Below are 18,015 nucleotides of genomic sequence, written 5' to 3' on the forward strand. Positions count from 1 at the left end.
CTTCAGTTTTAGACCACAGACTGAGCTACAATGTTCCTTTGTGTATCTCAGCTCCTGGTAAAGTGCATCGGCGGTACTCCTTGTCTGTGCAGCAGGCTTCCATACCCTGCTGATACACTGGGGAATTCAGCCTTCACACAGGCAGCCCCACAAATCCTCATGGGGAAAAACATTTGCCACAACTGCAAACAAAGCAACACTTCAGTCAGCCTGCTGGTATTGATTTCTGTCTTCTCAGTAAGCCTCTTTCCGCCTCCATTCTCAACTCGTTAATCTGCTTTCTATCTGATGGCTTTTACTATTCCAGCTTCCCAAATTTAGAACTATTGTGCATTCCAACAATTCACAATAAATGCCTCAGTCGTCAGGGTTCATTGTTTATTCTAGTCTCTGGGCTTATGGGATTATTATTGGCATATTATGGACATTGCTTTAAATAACTGCAGCAAAGATATTTACTGGTAGTGAGAACAACTGCAATTTTGGTGATACATTTAACTTAATCTAATGCATATATAAAATGTGAAATGTCAGCTGCTCATTTGACTTGATACTATCAGGTCTTTAAAAAAAGGTGATCTTTAGTTCTTGTAGCTCTGCTATGACAGTGCTGTTGTGACTTATGCCTCCGAGAGTGAGATTCCCTCCACAACGAGGCTTCACGTGAGCTGAATTTGATTTCTAAAGGCTTCCCCTTTTAGAAAATGAGAAATCCTCTCTTTCTCTGCACTGATCTGGGGATTATTTGCTTCCACCATCTTCTTGTGAGCGGCTTCCTCTCCTCTCATTCACTGTTCAATTTATGGCTGCCACCTACACGTCTTTGGTTCTGAGAATGCATTCATTATCTTCCCCCAACCCCCCGGTCTGTATTCATTTTTCACACCTTTAAATGATTTTTTTTTTAGCAGATTAAAGCACCAAACTAGTTATGCACTGTCATCTGTAGAGCTGAAAAATAACTAAATACATACACATATACACAGTATGTGGTAACTGTTCCCTGGTTGTTGAAATGACAATCAGCTGAACACAAGCTTACTGGCAGGGCTGAGGATACTGTCTCATAACTATTGCTGTCTGGCCAAAGCCATCAAAGGAATCTTAAATAATCAAACCAAAACAGTTAAAGCAAACTTTAATAAATCAGTTTTTGATTTTCTCCAGTCTCCTTTTGTATGAAGATCCAGATTCCTGTTACTAAAATGAGAATCAGACCTCAGCCATTGCACTTATAAATCTGCTTATATTTCCTGTTTAAAAGAAGAAAAAACTATTGGCTTCTATATTGCAGTGTCAGACTTTTAAATCACCAAATATCCGTCACATTCTTAATAGCCCTGTGTGCTTTGGGTTATCATGAGTACGCTACAAAACTTTTATGTATGTATCAAAATTTGTTTGACAGTTACATTGATACTTTCAGCATGAATTAAACTTCTTCCACTTAACTTTAAGTTTTAAGAGATTATGGATATCTGCCACATACACAAAATCTAATATTAGATTAATGCTATTAATGTTGAAATTAGTCTCATATCAAACTTTTCCATTTAATAATATTTAATCAGCTACAAAAACCAAGATTATGAACGAGTGTGTGCACACCTGTTTCTAATGATGTTTCTCTGAGTCATCACAAGGCTAACATTATTCATGCTAATCTCATTAGTCTGCAGTCCCACTGTTATCAAAAGTATCAGTTCCAATATTGACTAAGCAGCCTGTGTTGTCTTACCTTGAAGCTGGATTTTAAAGGTTATTCACCACCTTCAGTGTTTCCCCTGGATTGACCAGTTTGGAAGGGGGAGGTGGTTTGTAGTGGCGACATCACCGAGTCCAGCAATGACACGCTTCCCTCAGAGACCATTTAGAACTCAGAAGGTGCACAGACTTTGTCATACTGACTGCTCCGGTGCCTGCCTGCTTTAGAATTCTGTACTTTACCATCATGTTCTTGTCCTTTTCAGAAAAGACCTCCTTTCTGAAAGCTGCAGAAGTTTTAACTGAAAGTGCTCTCACGTTAGAGGGATCTGAATGCAGTTTGCACACTGCCTCCTGATTGTCAGCTATTGAAAGACACTGTATGGGCATGCTTTAATTTAAACCTAAAATGTTACCCACCTTAACCAGAGACTAACTAAAAATATTCAATCTTACCAAAGAGTGAAATCTGCTCAACAATGTCATTAATAGCAAAATGCTAAACATAAGATATCATGACTCAAAATATCAGATTTTCTAGTTTTTTGGAAGAATAAAACAAGATAACATAAAATAAATCTTCCCAGACAGAGTGCTGCTGGAGTGTGTCATGACTTTTAGATTGCTGCTATTTTCTGTGTGCGTCTTTGTTGTTTTTGCTTTGAGTCTTTCTTTCTCTGCCACCTTGTCTTTCCTGTTCCTTTGTTCTGTCTCTTCCTGTGTCTCCAGCCTTGGTGTTTTCACTGTATATGGCAAATAGACTGGTCTTTACATAGCACTTTTCTAGCTGTTATGACCACGAGCCACATTTATAAAACATTATTTTCAAATACTTTTTCTGTTTTGCCCACACTGGAAATTAAAAGCTCAGTATCTTGAACCATCCAACCTCCAGTTTGCAGATGAACAGTTCTCCCTCCACAAACACATCCCCGTGCTTTTTCTAGTCTTTTTGCTTTTCCTGGAATTGCATATGTTTGTGGTCCTGCGTCAGACCTTTGTTCATTATACCTCCCTCCTGATCTATATCTAATGTCAGGGTAAAGGGAGATGAGTAGTTTGATTAGGTTTCTCAATCATGCTTTTATCTATTAAAAAACTTTAGTGATTGTTAAGGAGGGAAAATTCTGGGTAACAGATTCATATCAGGAGTTTGACATTTTCTGCAGTTACAAAAGACCTTTGTGAAACCAGGCTCACTAATCATGAATACCTAAAATGTTCGCTTCCTGGAAAATTAAACAATTTCCCACTGATTACATGTGAATTGTGCTGCTTGGCACCAAAATAACTCCTGATATTCATCCTGCATTTTTGGTGCAGATGTTTAGTGAGGTAAAGGTGCAGCTGCTGTATTTCCCAGAGAGAGAGAAAAATATTTGATCATTTTATGATGGAGAAAGATGTCATGAATGCAGGAATTATTTTTGAATGTAAGGACTGCTCCATGACATTTGATAAACTGGACATTTAAAGCCTACATGTGATGTCCTTTGTTAGAGTTTAACAGAGCCAGATGATTTGGTGCTGATATGTTTTTTCTTTCTTTTTTCTTTTTAAAATATCTTCCAAAACAAATTGTAAAAAAAAAACAAGAAGTATACTAACTTGAGAATGAAAATATTAAGCAGTTTCATGTTAATCAAATCAAGCTGAATTTAAGCTGTTGTCGATCTGCAGAACTCATTGAGCTTTATACTGGGTTTATATTGTCTAGAGGTTGAAAATCAATCATCGCAGATGCAACAACATCTGTGTATATCTTGTTAAATTCTTTTGGCTAAATCCATAAAGAGCAGTGAATCTCAGATAAGAGATCACAACTTCTCATCCCAGTCTATACACATAAATCTTAGCCTATTTTTAAGGGACTCAACTGGACTTCACTTTTTCTGTTAAGGTGAGGAGGTAAAGACAACCATCTACAATGTAAGAAACGGCAAATTTCAACCTCCAGGAGTACACGGACACTGTACTCTCGTACATCAGGAACTGTGTTGACAATGTCACCGTCAACAAAAGGGTCAGGGTGTTTCCAAATCAAAAACCCTGGATGAATAGCGAAGTGCAATCCCTCCTAAAAAGCCGCAACACTGCCTTCAAGTCAGGGGACAGGGCTGCGTATAGGGCGGCCAGGGCAGACCTGAGTAGAGGCATCAGGAAAGCTAAGGCTGCCTATAGGAGGAGGATTGAAGATCACTTTGCTGACAACGACCCCAGAAAAATGTGGCAGGGGATCAATCACATTACCAACTACAGAAGCAATAACCAGGCAACATCTAGGACTGATGCCTCACTGGCTGAGGATCTAAACCGTTTCTTCGCCCGCTTTGAGACGACCAAGCCCTCAGCTGCCACACCACTTCCACCCGCCCCCAGCACTGGCACACTAACACTTAGAACACACCTCACTTGGTGCTCCCTAAGGTCAGTGAATCCCAGGAAGGCGGCAGGTCCTGATGGAATACATGGAAAGGTTCTCAGAGCATGTGCTGACGAACTGACCGGAGTCTTCACTAAAATCTTCAACCTTTCCTTGTCATCAAACACCGTCCCGCCCTGCCTCAAAACCTCCACCATCATCCCCATCGCCAAGAAGACAGCTGTGGCCAGCCCAAATGACTACAGGCCTGTTGCACTTACGCCTGTAGTGATGAAGTGCTTTGAGAGACTGGTCTGTCAGCACATCAGGGCCGGTCTGCCTCCCACTCTGGACCCCCACCAATTTGCCTACAGGACAAATCGTTCCACCGAGGACGCTATCACCATAGCGCTCCACACTGCGCTGAGTCACCTGGAGCACCGAGGAAGCTATGTGAGAATGCTCTTTCTGGACTTCAGCTCAGCATTCAATCATATCATCCCGGAGATCCTGGTCCAGAAACTGTCTCACCTGGGACTCTCCACCCCCATCTGCCTCTGGATCAAGGACTTCCTGACAAATAGACCACAGTCTGTCAGACTCGGCCCCCACCGGTCCAGCACCATCACACTCAGCACCGGGTCTCCACAAGGATGTGTTTTGAGTCCCCTCCTGTTTACGCTCTACACATCCGACTGCTCCCCTACCCATCTCTCAAACACCATCATAAAGTTCGCGGATGACACCACAGTGGTTGGACTCATCTCAAGGGGGGATGAGTCGGACTACAGAGATGAGGTCAACAGACTGACTGAGTGGTGTTCAGTTAACAACCTCCAACTGAACACCACGAAAACTAAAGAACTTATCTTGGACTTCAGGAAGGGCAGAGCAGACCCGGCCCCACTTTACATTCACGGGAGCTGTGTGGAGAGGGTACACTCCATGAGGTTTCTGGGCGTGCAGATATCTGATGACCTCTCCTGGACTGCAAATACTACAGCGGTGGTTAAAAAGGCCCAGCAGCGTCTCCACTTTCTGAGAGTGCTCAGGAGGAACAACCTGGAGGAGAGGCTGCTGGTGACATTTTACAGAGCCACCATAGAGAGCATCCTAACGTACGGCATAACAACATGGTATGCAGGGTGCTCAGCTGCAGACAGGAAAGTACTGCAGAGGGTCATCAACACAGCCCAGAAGATCACTGGCTGCTCTCTGCCCAGCCTGGAGGTCACTGCAAACTCTCGGTACCTCAGCAGAGCTGGCAATATCATCAAGGACCACTCTCACCCCAGCAACCAACTGTTTGAACTATTACCGTCAGGCCGACGGTACAGGTCACATAAAACCAGGACAAACAGATTCAGGGATAGCTTCTTTCCCAGAGCTATCACCGTAGTAAATAAGCACAAAAACAATTGAACCTATTCCATACCGTCACTGTCATTATATTATGCTGCTATTCATACTGTCATTATATTAATGCTGCTATCCTGTATATATTGTACATACTATTGTTTGAGTACTTACGATTGTTTTTTTTGTACTTTTTATATTTTACATTTATATTTATTATTGAAACTTGCACCAAGGGAGTGGCACTCCAATTTCGTTGTACTCTGTACAATGACAATAAAGGCTATTCTATTCTAAATACAGCTGGATGTTTTAATTCCCTGTTTCCTGCTTTTCTTCTACTAAATAGATGTTCAAATTGAGCACATTCAGAAGAATTTGAATTTAACTTGAAATAAAGTTTGTACTCCCCTGTACAAAGTGATTTATTTTGTTATATATTAATATATGTTGTACAGTTTCCTCCAACAATGTGCTTTTTACAACCTGCACTTTTTCAATGCAAGTTAATCTTCTACTTCAACTTTTTCCAGAGTTTGTCAAAATGTTTGTACGTTGCCACTGCAAAAGTCACCAGATGCAGATGAAGTGGCAATGACTCCATCGCAAAACCTTCAAATGAAGGATTTTGAGTGCAGTAGGCTTTCCTTTTACTTTTGTTCTGCACCTTTTCCCTGGATGTGTTGTTGGGCCCGGGTATAACGGTTATGTCTATACACTAACGCTACTCTGTAAATAAAAGTGATTACAGGATTGTATTGTAGAGCAATACAATACTGTGCACTGAGAAATGATGCTAAAAACATGTACAGCAGGCTATATTGTGCCAGGGATGGATCCTGACCACATCATTGTGCTAACCATCTGAGGTCTAAACCATGATGAGTGCCAACCCCAACCCTAAACAATATTTTTGCGAAGGCAAAACTAAGTTTTTGGGAATATTTTTCTTTTCTTTTAGATAGTGTGATCGTTTAATATGTTCCTTAATTACCAGAGACTTGAAGAGCAATTGAATAAAAGCAAAAAGGGACATATTCTGATTCACTAAGGGGGACAGAGCTGTCAAAGATGATGACATAAACCTCGGGGGTTAAGACTCAGGAGTGAGAACAGGTTGCACTGTACATTAAAATCCGTATATTCAAATATTTGGTAGTGGGCTGGAAGATTGCACCTGCTACTGGCAGAGTTCTTAAAAATAGAGAATACTGTTATGGGCTCAAAATGTGGTCATAAATATTTTGTACTTGTAAATCGGTTTTGTACTTGTAAAAAAGATTTGTATGTGTAAAAAAAATTTGTGCGTGTGTAAAAAAGATTTGTATGTGTAAAAAAAAATTTGTGCGTGTGTAAAAAAGATTTGTATGTGTAAAAAAGATTTGTGTGTGTGTAAAAAAATTTGTGTGTGGACTTAGCCAAAAACCCCTGCAAGTTACAACTAAGAAATTTGACCCTATTTTTCTTCCTTTCATCTGATTGGTCGATGTCATGTCAATCACAAATGTAACAATCCAATCAGAGAACAGATGGGTTTGGCTGTCGGAGGGGCGCTTTTTTGAACTGCAGGTCCTTGAAGGGTAATCTCTATATAAATATCCGATAGCAGCTAGGTCCCCTAACTTTCAGTAGCTGTTGAAAGGAAAAAGTTGTGGTATGTCAGTGGTTAGAAATACCATTATTGCTTTAGGATTAGTGTAACACAAAGTCAGGGCTGACCCGGGACCATTGCTGTGAGTCACAGTGCGCAGCATAAAAGTCCTTTCACATCGGACGCAGGATGTGCTGCTAATGCTAATTGCTAACTAAAAGCAAAGGATCCAGAATTTGTTGCTGGCTGCTGGGCTCTGTGGGTTTTTGCAGCAGCTCTACCTGTACTAGATGCACCTGCTCCTTGTCGTTTTTATCTCTGACTTTATGTGAACTACAAGAGTTTGTGGGTTCTCTTGCTAGTTCTTCAAATGTTCAATAAAAACATGTATGCTAGTTCATAACGAAGAAAGCTTTGTAATGAAGACTGTCATTTCCAAAACACTGCCCCCCCCCCCCGCGTCCGCAGCGCTGTTGAAAAGGCTGTGGAAGTCCCTGTATTAAACACGTAGTCCTGTGACACAAAAATCACCAAACTCGGACAACCACAGACTGTTTTCCTTCGTGGTGATGAAGGAAAACGCTGGGTTGGCATGTAAAAGGGCATTTATTCCCTTCAAAGACCTGCAGTTCAAAAAAAGCGCCCCTCCGACAGCCAAACCCATCTGTTCTCTGGTTGGATTGTTACATTTGTGATTGACATGACATTGACCAATCAGATGAAAGGAAGAAAAATAGGGTCAAAATTCGTAGTTGTAACTTGCAGGGTTTTTTTGGCTAAGTCCACACACAAATCTTTTTTACACACACACACACAAATCTTTTTTACACACACACACACACACAAATCTTTTTTACGCACGCACAAATCTTTTTTACACATACAAATCTTTTTTACAAGTACAAAACCGATTTACAAGTACAAAATATTTATGACCACATTTTGAGCCCATATACTGTCTCCTAACCCTCTTAAGACTTCTGCATCACCAACAACCTCAAACCTGGCTCCAAACCCTAACCTTGACCCTTTTCTGTCATGGGCCGTGGTGCGCGGGCACGAAAAGATCCAGGCGCAGACTCCGCGCTAACAGAAAAAACACTTTATTGTAACAACGAAAGGCGACCCGGGGAAACTAGGGAGCAAAACAAGAAACTAAAAACCCGGGGAAACAATGACACGAGGAAGCCGGGATCGGGACGGTGGGAGGCTGCAATAGAAAGGGGAGATGATTACTAGGGAGCCGGGAAGTGGGGAAAACACATCTGGACTGAGTTAGAGTAGGGGGCTTACGATAGAACGGGACCGTGGGAGCTCGGGAGGGAAGTGTGGCAGTCCGTGGGGGCAGGAAGTCCGTGGGAATGGCGAATGGGCCAGGTGAGCACCGCGAGATCCAGTTGAGCCGGAGGACAGGCAGGTAGCAGACGCCGAGTAGAAACCTGGACAAAAGTAGGCAGGTTAAACACAGTTCCAATCCAGAAGAGAATGCACGCTTTTCGTGGAAGTCTGGTTACCACTGTGGGGGTGACTAACGGACTGGCGTGGAGCATCCGTCAGCGCCGGGTTAAGCAGATCTCCGTGTAGTCACCGTGATGGAGAGCAGGTGTGCTGGTGATGGCCCAGCCCGGGGGTGTGGCTACCCGAGCATCACGCATTCCACAGACACAGGACCACGGACCATGACATTTTCTAGGAAAATGTAAATAGTTTTTGAAATGTTTCAGTTATATATTCACACACGGTTAACGTAATCACAGATGACAACTTCCTTTACATTATCCCTTACATTATATATGCCTTACAGGGATATATAATGGACAAGCACAGTATTTTACTTGGTGCATTCATACATTTTTTCACATTTTCTTGACTGGGCTAGGCGGCCGTCTGACCTGCACTGTGTACAGACGCACGTTCTCTTAGTACCTACGAAGATTTCTCTGAGATAGCAATACTCTTATGAGCGAAGGCTCAGTACTGGTTGTATTTGAACCCACCACACACATCTCTTAGCTTTTTGCAGTAATGAGCAAAAACACATATACACATATGCTATATGTGGAAATCTTAGATAGTAAAGAAATGGTGGCGACCCTACGATACCAGTCTGTGCAACACACAGACCACAGGAAAGGAGGAGGATCAAAAAAACAAGACCAACAAAGTAAAAACTAACTGCTAGGGCAGGATTTGGCTGTGTAACCTACTGAGAGAGGGAGTATATTGATCAGCTGCTTTCCCGCTGCTTTCTGCCTCATTATCAGACAACACACATGACTTTATTTGGTCAAGCTGCACATGAAGATCAGAGCTGTACAACATGCCCTGCAGCCTGTGCCATGTAGACGGTGTACCAAGGAGGATTAACACTTAGTTACTTGTATTGATACTGTCCTCTTTACATCGATCATTCTCTTTGCCTGGATGGAGGTATGTGTTTACTGCCAATTTTTAGTTAGCAAGGTCATGCAAAAGCCCCCTAACACAAAAAGAACAAAGGAAAAAATCTCACCCAGTGCACTCATTCTAAATAGTTTGCATTCAAAATGACTGACTACCGAGTGTAGTGTGCATGGCTTTATTACACCTTGAAAGTTTTTGTGAAATCTCTCTCTGCTTGTCTTCTCCTAGAGTCAACTACTCAGCATCATGAACAAGATGAAGAACTTTAAGAGACGTTTCTCTTTGTCGGTTCCTCGGACTGAGACGATTGAAGAAAATGAGTTCACTGAGCAGATCAACCAGCTCAACATACGGCACACTCAGGGTAAGAACACCTTTCCCCCTCAAATCACCAGCATTGTCTGAGATTACTACAATTATCTGTTCAATTTTGAAATTTCACAGATTATGAAAACCATTGCGGTTGCAAACATTTTAACAGCAAATAACTCTTCAAAACTCACTACGATGGTCGATTTGTCGTAACATCCACTGCTAAGCCACATAGTGTCATATGATGTGGAATTGAGCACCCAAAGGACGAGTTGTGGGACAGAGTTCATAAAGAAAAAGACAAACATTTATTCAGGTGTACCAGAGAAGTCCAAATGGCAACTGATAAGCAAAGTCCGTAAGTCCAAACCAAGAGAGGAAGGACTGATAATCAACAGAGAACTGAGGGGAGACCGAGGGTATAAATATACAGTAGGCAATCAGGGAGAGTGACGAAACACAGATGCAAATAACCAATAATTAAGAAAAAGACAAGGGAAGTAAACTTAAATATACAAACATCATTTAGTTGCTTCACTAAACAACTTTCTATGCATTGTTTTGATTTAACAGCCAATTCAAAGATGTCCACTCTCGTCAACAACCTTTGGCACCAAAACAACAAACAAAAATCCACACGTCAACAACTAGGTGCTGAATGCAGTGGAGCATTTAGCATCTGCAGCTAGAGAGAAGACCAGAGCAGAGTTGGTGGAATTGATCACTTTACTGTTAGAACAGGTAGCTGGTGGAACATTTAGGAGCTTGAAAAGCCAGATATTTCTGCCGTTCTAGATTTAAAGAAAAAATAGTGCATATCTGACTTAAGGTTGTAAGGTGAGCACGAGCTTTAAATGGAAGATGTTGTTCTTTAACTGTTGAATGTTTGATTTCTCAGAGTATTCAGAGGCTGAACGAGCTTTTAAAAACAATAAAGCACTGGGTAATTAAAAGCATTCAAATCCATTCACATTCCCAACCCATGAGCTCTTCTACCTCTTTGCATCTTTGGTCTCCATGTGAGCATGAATGGCTTGTGTCTAATAATAGAGCACAAACTGCAACACCGCTCTGGGTTTTAATACAAAAGCCTTCCTTCCTTCCGTGTCTGTAGCAGACCCTCACAGATTAACTGGGGGTTTTCCGGCTATGACTGGTACCACCACCAAGTTGGAGCCAGAGGATCAGCAGGCTTCAAAGGGGAATAAGGGTTATAGTGGGATAAATTGGGGTAGATAATACCAGGAAGCTGAATACACTCACAAGTAGATCCTTGAGTGCCTGTGCTTGATTATGTAAACCACGTCTGATACTGAGAAATGGAATAACAGTGCAGAGTCTATAAAATGCATCTGATTTAAACTTTCATCACAATTTCCAACCATTTGTTCCCGGGTTCAATTCAATTTTATTTGCACAGCACCTACTGCTACGGTGCTATTTTGACGATTCAGTATTATTATGACGTGTTATTATAAGATACCTTAGGCGTCCGTGTGTACTACCACATAAGTAATCAAAATGAGGCATCTAAAGTGCTTGCTTCCTATGAAAATATTACATTTGAATGAGGATGTTATTCAGCTGTCTAACGGAGTAGCAGCTGGCTATGTAGTCTTACCCCCCCAGAGTCCATCAGTCTGCATTACTGTCTGCTACTGAAGGTCAGGAGAGAGGTAAGCAGACAAACCCAGCTACCTCCTGATATTTACAGTCCACTCGTAGCTCTTACTGATCATTTCTCTTTTTTGTTTTGCTCTGTTCCATCTGAAGCATGTAGGATTTTATCATGTCCCATAGTGTAGCAGACTTGAATAAAAAACATCTCGGATATAAGCATCACATGGAAAAATCATGTGATGCCTTAACATTTTATTGTTGCTGTATGCCAACTTCATAATTTGTGTGGTGATGGAAAAAGTTTGGTCGGCATCAGCAAACATGGTTTTTGGGTTTTTTTAAATTCAACCCAGAATTGTTTCTCGTGCAGCAAAATAAGTAGACTACCATACTACGTCAAAGGTTTGGACACACCTTCACATTTTTCTTCTGTTTCTTCTTTATTTTCATTACTATTTACATTGTAGATTCTCATTGAAGTGAAACTATGAATGAAAAGATACAGAATTATGTAGTAAACAAAGTGTGAAATAACTCAAAACATGTTTTAGATTTTAGATTCTTTAAAACAGCCACCCTTAGCTTTGATTCCTGCTTTGGACACTCTCGGCATTCTCTCGATGAACTTCATGAGGTCGTCACCTGAAATGGTTTCCAACAGTCTTGAAGGAGTTCCCAGAGATGCTGAGCACTTGTTGGTCCTTTAGCCTTCACTCTGTGGTCCATCTCATCCCAAACCATCTTGATTGGAGGTCAGCCTCCATATGTCAGGTGACTGTGGAGGACAGGCCATCTGGTGCAGCACTCCATCGCTCTCCTTCTTAGTCTTCCATTCAGTGTGCCTTCAGTTTTGAATAAATCCCCAACAGTGTCAGCAGCAAAGCACTCCACACCATCACACCTCCTCCACCATGCTTCTGGGATCCATGCATGTGGAGACCATCCGTTCACCTATTCTGCGTCGCACAAAGACACAGTGGGTGGAAACAAAGATCTCAACTTTGGACTCATTCAATTCAATTCAATTCAATTTTATTTATATAGCGCCAAATCACAACATAAGTCGCCTCAAGGCGCTTCATAGATACAGAGAAAAACCCAACAATCATATGACCCCCTATGAGCAAGCACTTTGACAAGAGTGGGAAGGAAAAACTCCCTTTTAACAGGAAGAAACCTCCGGCAGAACCAGGCTCAGGGAGGGGCGGGGCCATCTGCTGCGACCGGTTGGGGTGAGAGAAGGAAGACAGGATAAAAGACATGCTGTGGAAGAGAGACAGAGGTTAATAACAGATATGATTCAATGCAGAGAGGTCTGTTAATACATAGTGAGTGAGAAAGGTGACTGGAAAGGAAAAACTCAATGCATCATGGGAATCCCCCGGCAGCCTATGTCTATTGCAGCATAACTAAGGGAGGATTCAGGGTCACCTGGTCCAGCCCTAACTATATGCTTTAGCAAAAAGGAAAGTTTTAAGCCTAATCTTGAAAGTAGAGATAGTGTCTGTCTCCAGAATCCAAACTGGAAGCTGGTTCCACAGAAGAGGGGCCTGAAAACTGAAGGCTCTGCCTCCCATTCTACTTTTAAATACTCTAGGAACAACAAGTAGGCCTGCAGAGCGAGAGCGAAGTGCTCTAATACGGTGATATGGTACTACAAGGTCATTAAGATAAGATGGGGCCTGATTATTTAAGACCTTGTATGTGAGGAGCAGGATTTTGAATTCAATTCTGGATTTAACAGGAAGCCAATGAAGGGAAGCCAAAACAGGAGAAATATGCTCTCTCTTTCTAGTCCCTGTCAGGACTCTTGCTGCAGCATTTTGGATTAGCTGAAGGCTTTTCAGTGAGTTTTTTGGACATCCTGATAATAATGAATTACAGTAGTCCAGCCTGGAAGTAATAAATGCATGAACTAGTTTTTCAGCGTCACTCTGAGACAGGATATTTCTAACTTTAGAGATGTTGCGCAAATGGAAGAACGCAGTCTTACATATTTGTTTAATATGTGCGTTGAAGGACATGTCCTGGTCAAAAATGACTCCAAGGTTCCTCACAGTGTTACTGGAGGCCAAGGTAATGCCATCCAGAGTAAGAATCTGGTTAGATACCATATTTCTAAGCTTTCCAGGGCCGAGTACAATAACCTCAGTTTTATCTGAATTAAGAAGCAGAAAGTTAGCGGCCATCCAGGTCTTTATGTCTTTAAGACATTCCTGCAGTTTAACTAATTGGTGTGTGTTATCTGGCTTCATGGACAGATAGAGCTGGGTGTCATCTGCATAGCAGTGAAAATGTATGCTATGTCTTCTAATGATGCTGCCTAAGGGAAGCATGTATATTGTAAACAGAATTGGTCCTAGCACTGAACCCTGTGGAACTCCATAATTAACCTCAGTGTGTGAAGAAGACTCTCCATTTACATGAACAAATTGGAGTCTATTAGATAGATATGATACAAACCACTGCAGTGCAGTACCTGTAACACCTACAGCATGTTCTAATCGCTCTAATAGGATATTATGGTCGACAGTATCGAATGCTGCATTAAGGTCTAGCAGGACAAGCACAGAGATGAGTCCACTGTCAGAGGCCATAAGAAGATCATTTGTAACCTTCACTAAAGCTGTTTCTGTGCTGTGCTGAGCTCTGAAACCTGACTGAAACTCTTCAAATAAACCATTCCTCTGCAGATGATCTGTTAGCTGTTTGACAACTACTCTTTCAAGGATTTTTGATATGAAAGGAAGGTTGGAGATTGGCCTATAATTAGCTAAGACTGCTGGGTCTAGAGATGCTTTTTGAGTAAAGGTTTAACTACAGCCAGCTTGAAGGCCTGTGGTACATAGCCGATCATTAGAGATAGGTTGATCATATTTAAGATCGAAGAATTAATTAATGGCAGGACTTCTTTGAGCAGTTTTGTAGGAATGGGGTCTAAAAGACACGTTGATGGCTTGGAGGAAGTAATTATTGAAGTTAACTCAGAAAGATCAATTAGAGAAAAAGAGTCTAACTTAACATCAATGGTACTAAGAGTAGCTGTAGATAATATTACATCTGTGGGATGATTACTGGTAATTTTTTCTCTAATGATAAAAATTTTATTTGTGAAGGAAGAAGTTCATGAAGTCATTACTAGTTGACGTTAAAGGGATTGTTGGCTCAACAGAGCTCTGACTTTTTGTCAGCCTGGCTACAGAGCTGAAGAGAAACCTGGGGTTGTTCTTATTTTCTTCAATCAGTGATGAATAGTAAGATGTTCTGGCTTTGCGGAGGGCTTTCTTATAAAGCAGCAAACTATTTCTCCAGGCTAAATGATGATCCTCTAAATTTGTGACACGCCATTTCCTCTCCAGATTACGAGTCATCTGCTTTAGGGTACGCGTTTGAGAATTATACCACGGAGTCAGGTACTTCTGATTTGAGGCCTTAGTTTTCACAGGAGCTACAGTATCCAGAGTCGTACGTAGTGAGGAGGTGAAATTATTAACAAGATAATCGACCTCTGTTGGGGTAGCGTGCAGATAGCTGCTCTGCTCTATGTTGGTACGGGGCATTGAAGATGATAACAGTGGGTGGATTATATTCTTAAACTTAGTTACAGCGCTTTCAGAAAGACATCTACTGTGATAAAGTCTACTCTCCACCGCTGTGTAATCAATTATTGTAAATGTTATCAGGAAATGATCAGACAGGAGAGGGTTTTCAGGAAACACTGTTAAATGTTCAGTTTCTATGCCATATGTTAAAACAAGATCTAGAGTGTGATTAAAGTGGTGGGTGGGTTCTTTTACATTTTGAGAGAAACCAATTGAGTCTAATAACAGATTAAATGCCATGTTGAGGCTGTCATTTTTAGCATCTACATGGATGTTAAAATCACCCACAATAATTATTTTATCTGAGCTCAGAACTAAATTAGATATAAAGTCTGAGAAATCAGACAGAAACTCTGTGTAAGGCCCGGGTGGACAATGTTAAGCATCAGGCTTTCAAATGAATTAAAAGTCTGTCTTGGTCTTTCATTAATTAATAGGCTGGTGTGAAAAATTGCTGCCACACCGCCCCCTCGACCTGTGCTTCGAGATGTCTGGTAGTTAGAATGACTCGGGGGTGTTGATTCATTTAAACTAACATAATAATCCTGCTGCAACCAGGTTTCTGTAAGGCAGAGTAAATCAATTTGTTGATCAATTATTAAGTCATGTACTAACAGAGACTTGGAGGAGAGAGACCTAATATTTAATAATCCACATTTCACTGTTTTACTCTTTGGTTCAGATGTGGATACTTTATTGTTCTTTCTTTGTAATTGTTTATGTTTAAGTTGTTTGTTGCTGGTTTTTAGTTTGTTTTTTGTCTGTTTGGGAGTTGACACAGTCTCTGTGGAGATGGGTTTTTGGGGGGGTAGCAGGAGGAGAGAAGCTGCAGAGAGGCGTGTAAGACTGCAACTCTGATTCCTGGTCCCAACTCTGGATAGTCATATTTTGGGGGGTTTAATAAATTTGTCCATATTTCTAGAAATGAGAGCTGCTCCATCCAAAGTGGGATGGATGCCGTCTCTCCTAACAAGACCAGGTTTCCTCCAGAAGGTTTGCCAATTATCTATGAAGCCCACATCGTTTCTGGGACACCACTCAGACAGCCAGCAATTTAAGGAGAACATGCGGCTAAACATGTCACTCCTGGTCTGATTGGGGAGGGGACCAGAGAAAACTACAGAGTCCGACATTGTTTTGGCAAAGTTGCACACCGATTCAATATTGATTTTAGTGACCTCCGATCGGCGTAACCGGGTGTCATTACTGCCGACGAGAATTATGATTTTACTGAATTTACGTTTACCCTTAGCCAGCAGTTTTAAATTTCCTTCAATGTCGCCTGCTCTGGCCCCTGGAAGACAATTGACTATGGTTGCCGGTGTCTCTAGCTTCACATGTCTGAGAACAGAATCACCAATTACCAGAGTTTGACCCCCGGCGGGTGTGTCGCCGAGTGGGGAAAAACGGTTAGACACATGAACGGGTTGGTGGTGTACCTGGGGCTTCTGTTTAGGACTATGCTTCCTCCTCACCGTGACCCAGCCGCCCTCTTTCCCCAGCTGCTTGGGGTCTGCCGGGGAACAGCTAGCGGGGCCTACGCTATCTTCGGCTGCACCAGCTACAGGGGGCTGGCTAGCTATGGGTGAATGAAGGGTGCGAAGCCGAGTCTCCAATTCAGTAATCCTGGCCTCCAGAGCTGCAAATATGCTACATTTGTTACAGATATCATTACTGCTAAAGGAGGCCGAGGAGTAACTAAACATCTGACACAATGAGCAAGAAAGTGCAGGATGGACAGGTGAAGTAGCCATGGTGCTAACGAGTCGGCTACGAGCTAAGCTAAGCTAGCGAAACAGTACAGACAGTGAGTGAATACTTTGGCTATAACTTACAGTAGGTAGTGAGTACACAGAAAGTGTGCTTTGGATGAAGCACGTGAAGATTATACTATGAAAAAGAATGTATTTAAAAGTTGTTAATTAAATTGCTAAGCAAATAAGCTACTCAGAAACACCATTGTGTTTGAGCAGGAACAGGAAGTGATACTCTACCGCAGAGCGAGCAAACACCAAGTGACAGCGCCACACACATGCATTCTTCAGACCAAAGCACAGATTTCCACTGGTCTAATGCCCACTCCTTGTGTTTCTTGGCCCAAACAAATCTCTTCTCCTTGTTGCTTTTCCTTAGTAGTGGTTTCTTAGCAGCTATTTGACTATAAAGGCCTGATTCACAGTCTCCTTTTGAACAGTTGATGTAGAGATGTGTCTGCTACTGGAACTCGGTGTGGCATTTTTCTGGGCTCTAACCTGAGCTGCTGTTAACTTGTGTTAACTTTTTGAGGCTGGTGACTTGGATGAATTTATCCTCAGCAGCAGAGCTGACTCTTGGTCTTCCTTTCCTGGGGCGGTCCTCATGTGACCCCGTTTCCTCGTAGCACTTGGGGACGCATTCAAAGTTTTAGAAAATTTCCAGACTGACCTGGCAGTAATGACGGACTGTCATTTCTCTTTATTCATTTCTCTGATTGGTTCTTTCCATAATATAAATTGTAACAGTTGACAATGCACACCTGTGAAGGGAGAACCATTTCAGGTGACTACATCATGAAGCTCATCGAGAGAAGGCCAACGGTTTGGAGCACTGTCAACGAAGCAAAGGGTGGCTACTTTCAGGAATCTAAAATATAATACATATTTAGAGTTATTGATCATTTTTTTCTTTGCCACATATATCTTGCTTCATATATTTGATGACTGTATCTATAAAGAAAACCCATTAAATGAAAAGGTGTGTCCAAACTTTTGACTGGCAGTGTATAAGTGGTCAAATAATTCATGCAAACATGAGCTGGCGTGTCTATTTTTAAAATACAATCAATTACATGAATAACTGAATGATTTTACAGACGTGTGGCAACAGGACTGAAAACACCTGATGAAAAATTACTTATACATATAGACCTATACTACAGCGCTGTAATAGTGAAACACAATAGTGCAGGACAGTGTAGTATATGTTGCATAATATATGTTGTTTTGGTAAATTGTCTCTATCATTGTAGTAATACGATGGTACTTTGTCATAAAGATGTCAATAAAGGCTCAACTTATAAGATCCCA

At 41.6% G+C, this 18,015-nt stretch overlaps 1 protein-coding gene and 1 long non-coding RNA gene across 7 annotated transcripts in view; one reads left to right on the plus strand and one right to left on the minus strand.

The window, feature by feature from the left end:
• The window catches only part of cdk18 (cyclin dependent kinase 18), a 68,390-nt gene that overhangs the window by 16,116 nt on the left and 34,259 nt on the right, over nt 1–18,015 (plus strand). For 4 of the 5 annotated variants that reach the window (XM_082533589.1, XM_082533591.1, XM_082533590.1 and 1 more), the window contains one exon: nt 9,645–9,780. In XM_082533589.1, the coding sequence (XP_082389715.1) occupies nt 9,663–9,780 (118 nt within the window). In that variant the 5' untranslated portion in view covers nt 9,645–9,662. Of the gene's footprint in view, nt 1–8,638; nt 8,713–9,644; nt 9,781–18,015 lie in introns of those variants that run through there. The other variant, XM_082533593.1, reaches the window with a different exon arrangement.
• LOC309706799 lies at nt 8,141–17,515 on the minus strand. Of its 2 annotated transcripts, none has more exons than XR_014276796.1 (4): nt 16,786–17,515; nt 11,763–12,611; nt 8,307–8,702; nt 8,141–8,223 (listed from the first exon to the last, which is right to left on the minus strand). It is a non-coding gene; the product is annotated as an uncharacterized lncRNA (long non-coding RNA). The 2 variants fall into 2 exon arrangements; XR_014276797.1 differs by lacking the exon at nt 8,141–8,223 and having other exon boundaries at nt 8,385–8,452; nt 8,528–8,702.

Source organism: Aulonocara stuartgranti (genome assembly GCF_965226115.1).
Source record: "Aulonocara stuartgranti genome assembly, chromosome: 5".
NCBI lineage: Eukaryota > Metazoa > Chordata > Actinopteri > Cichliformes > Cichlidae > Aulonocara > Aulonocara stuartgranti.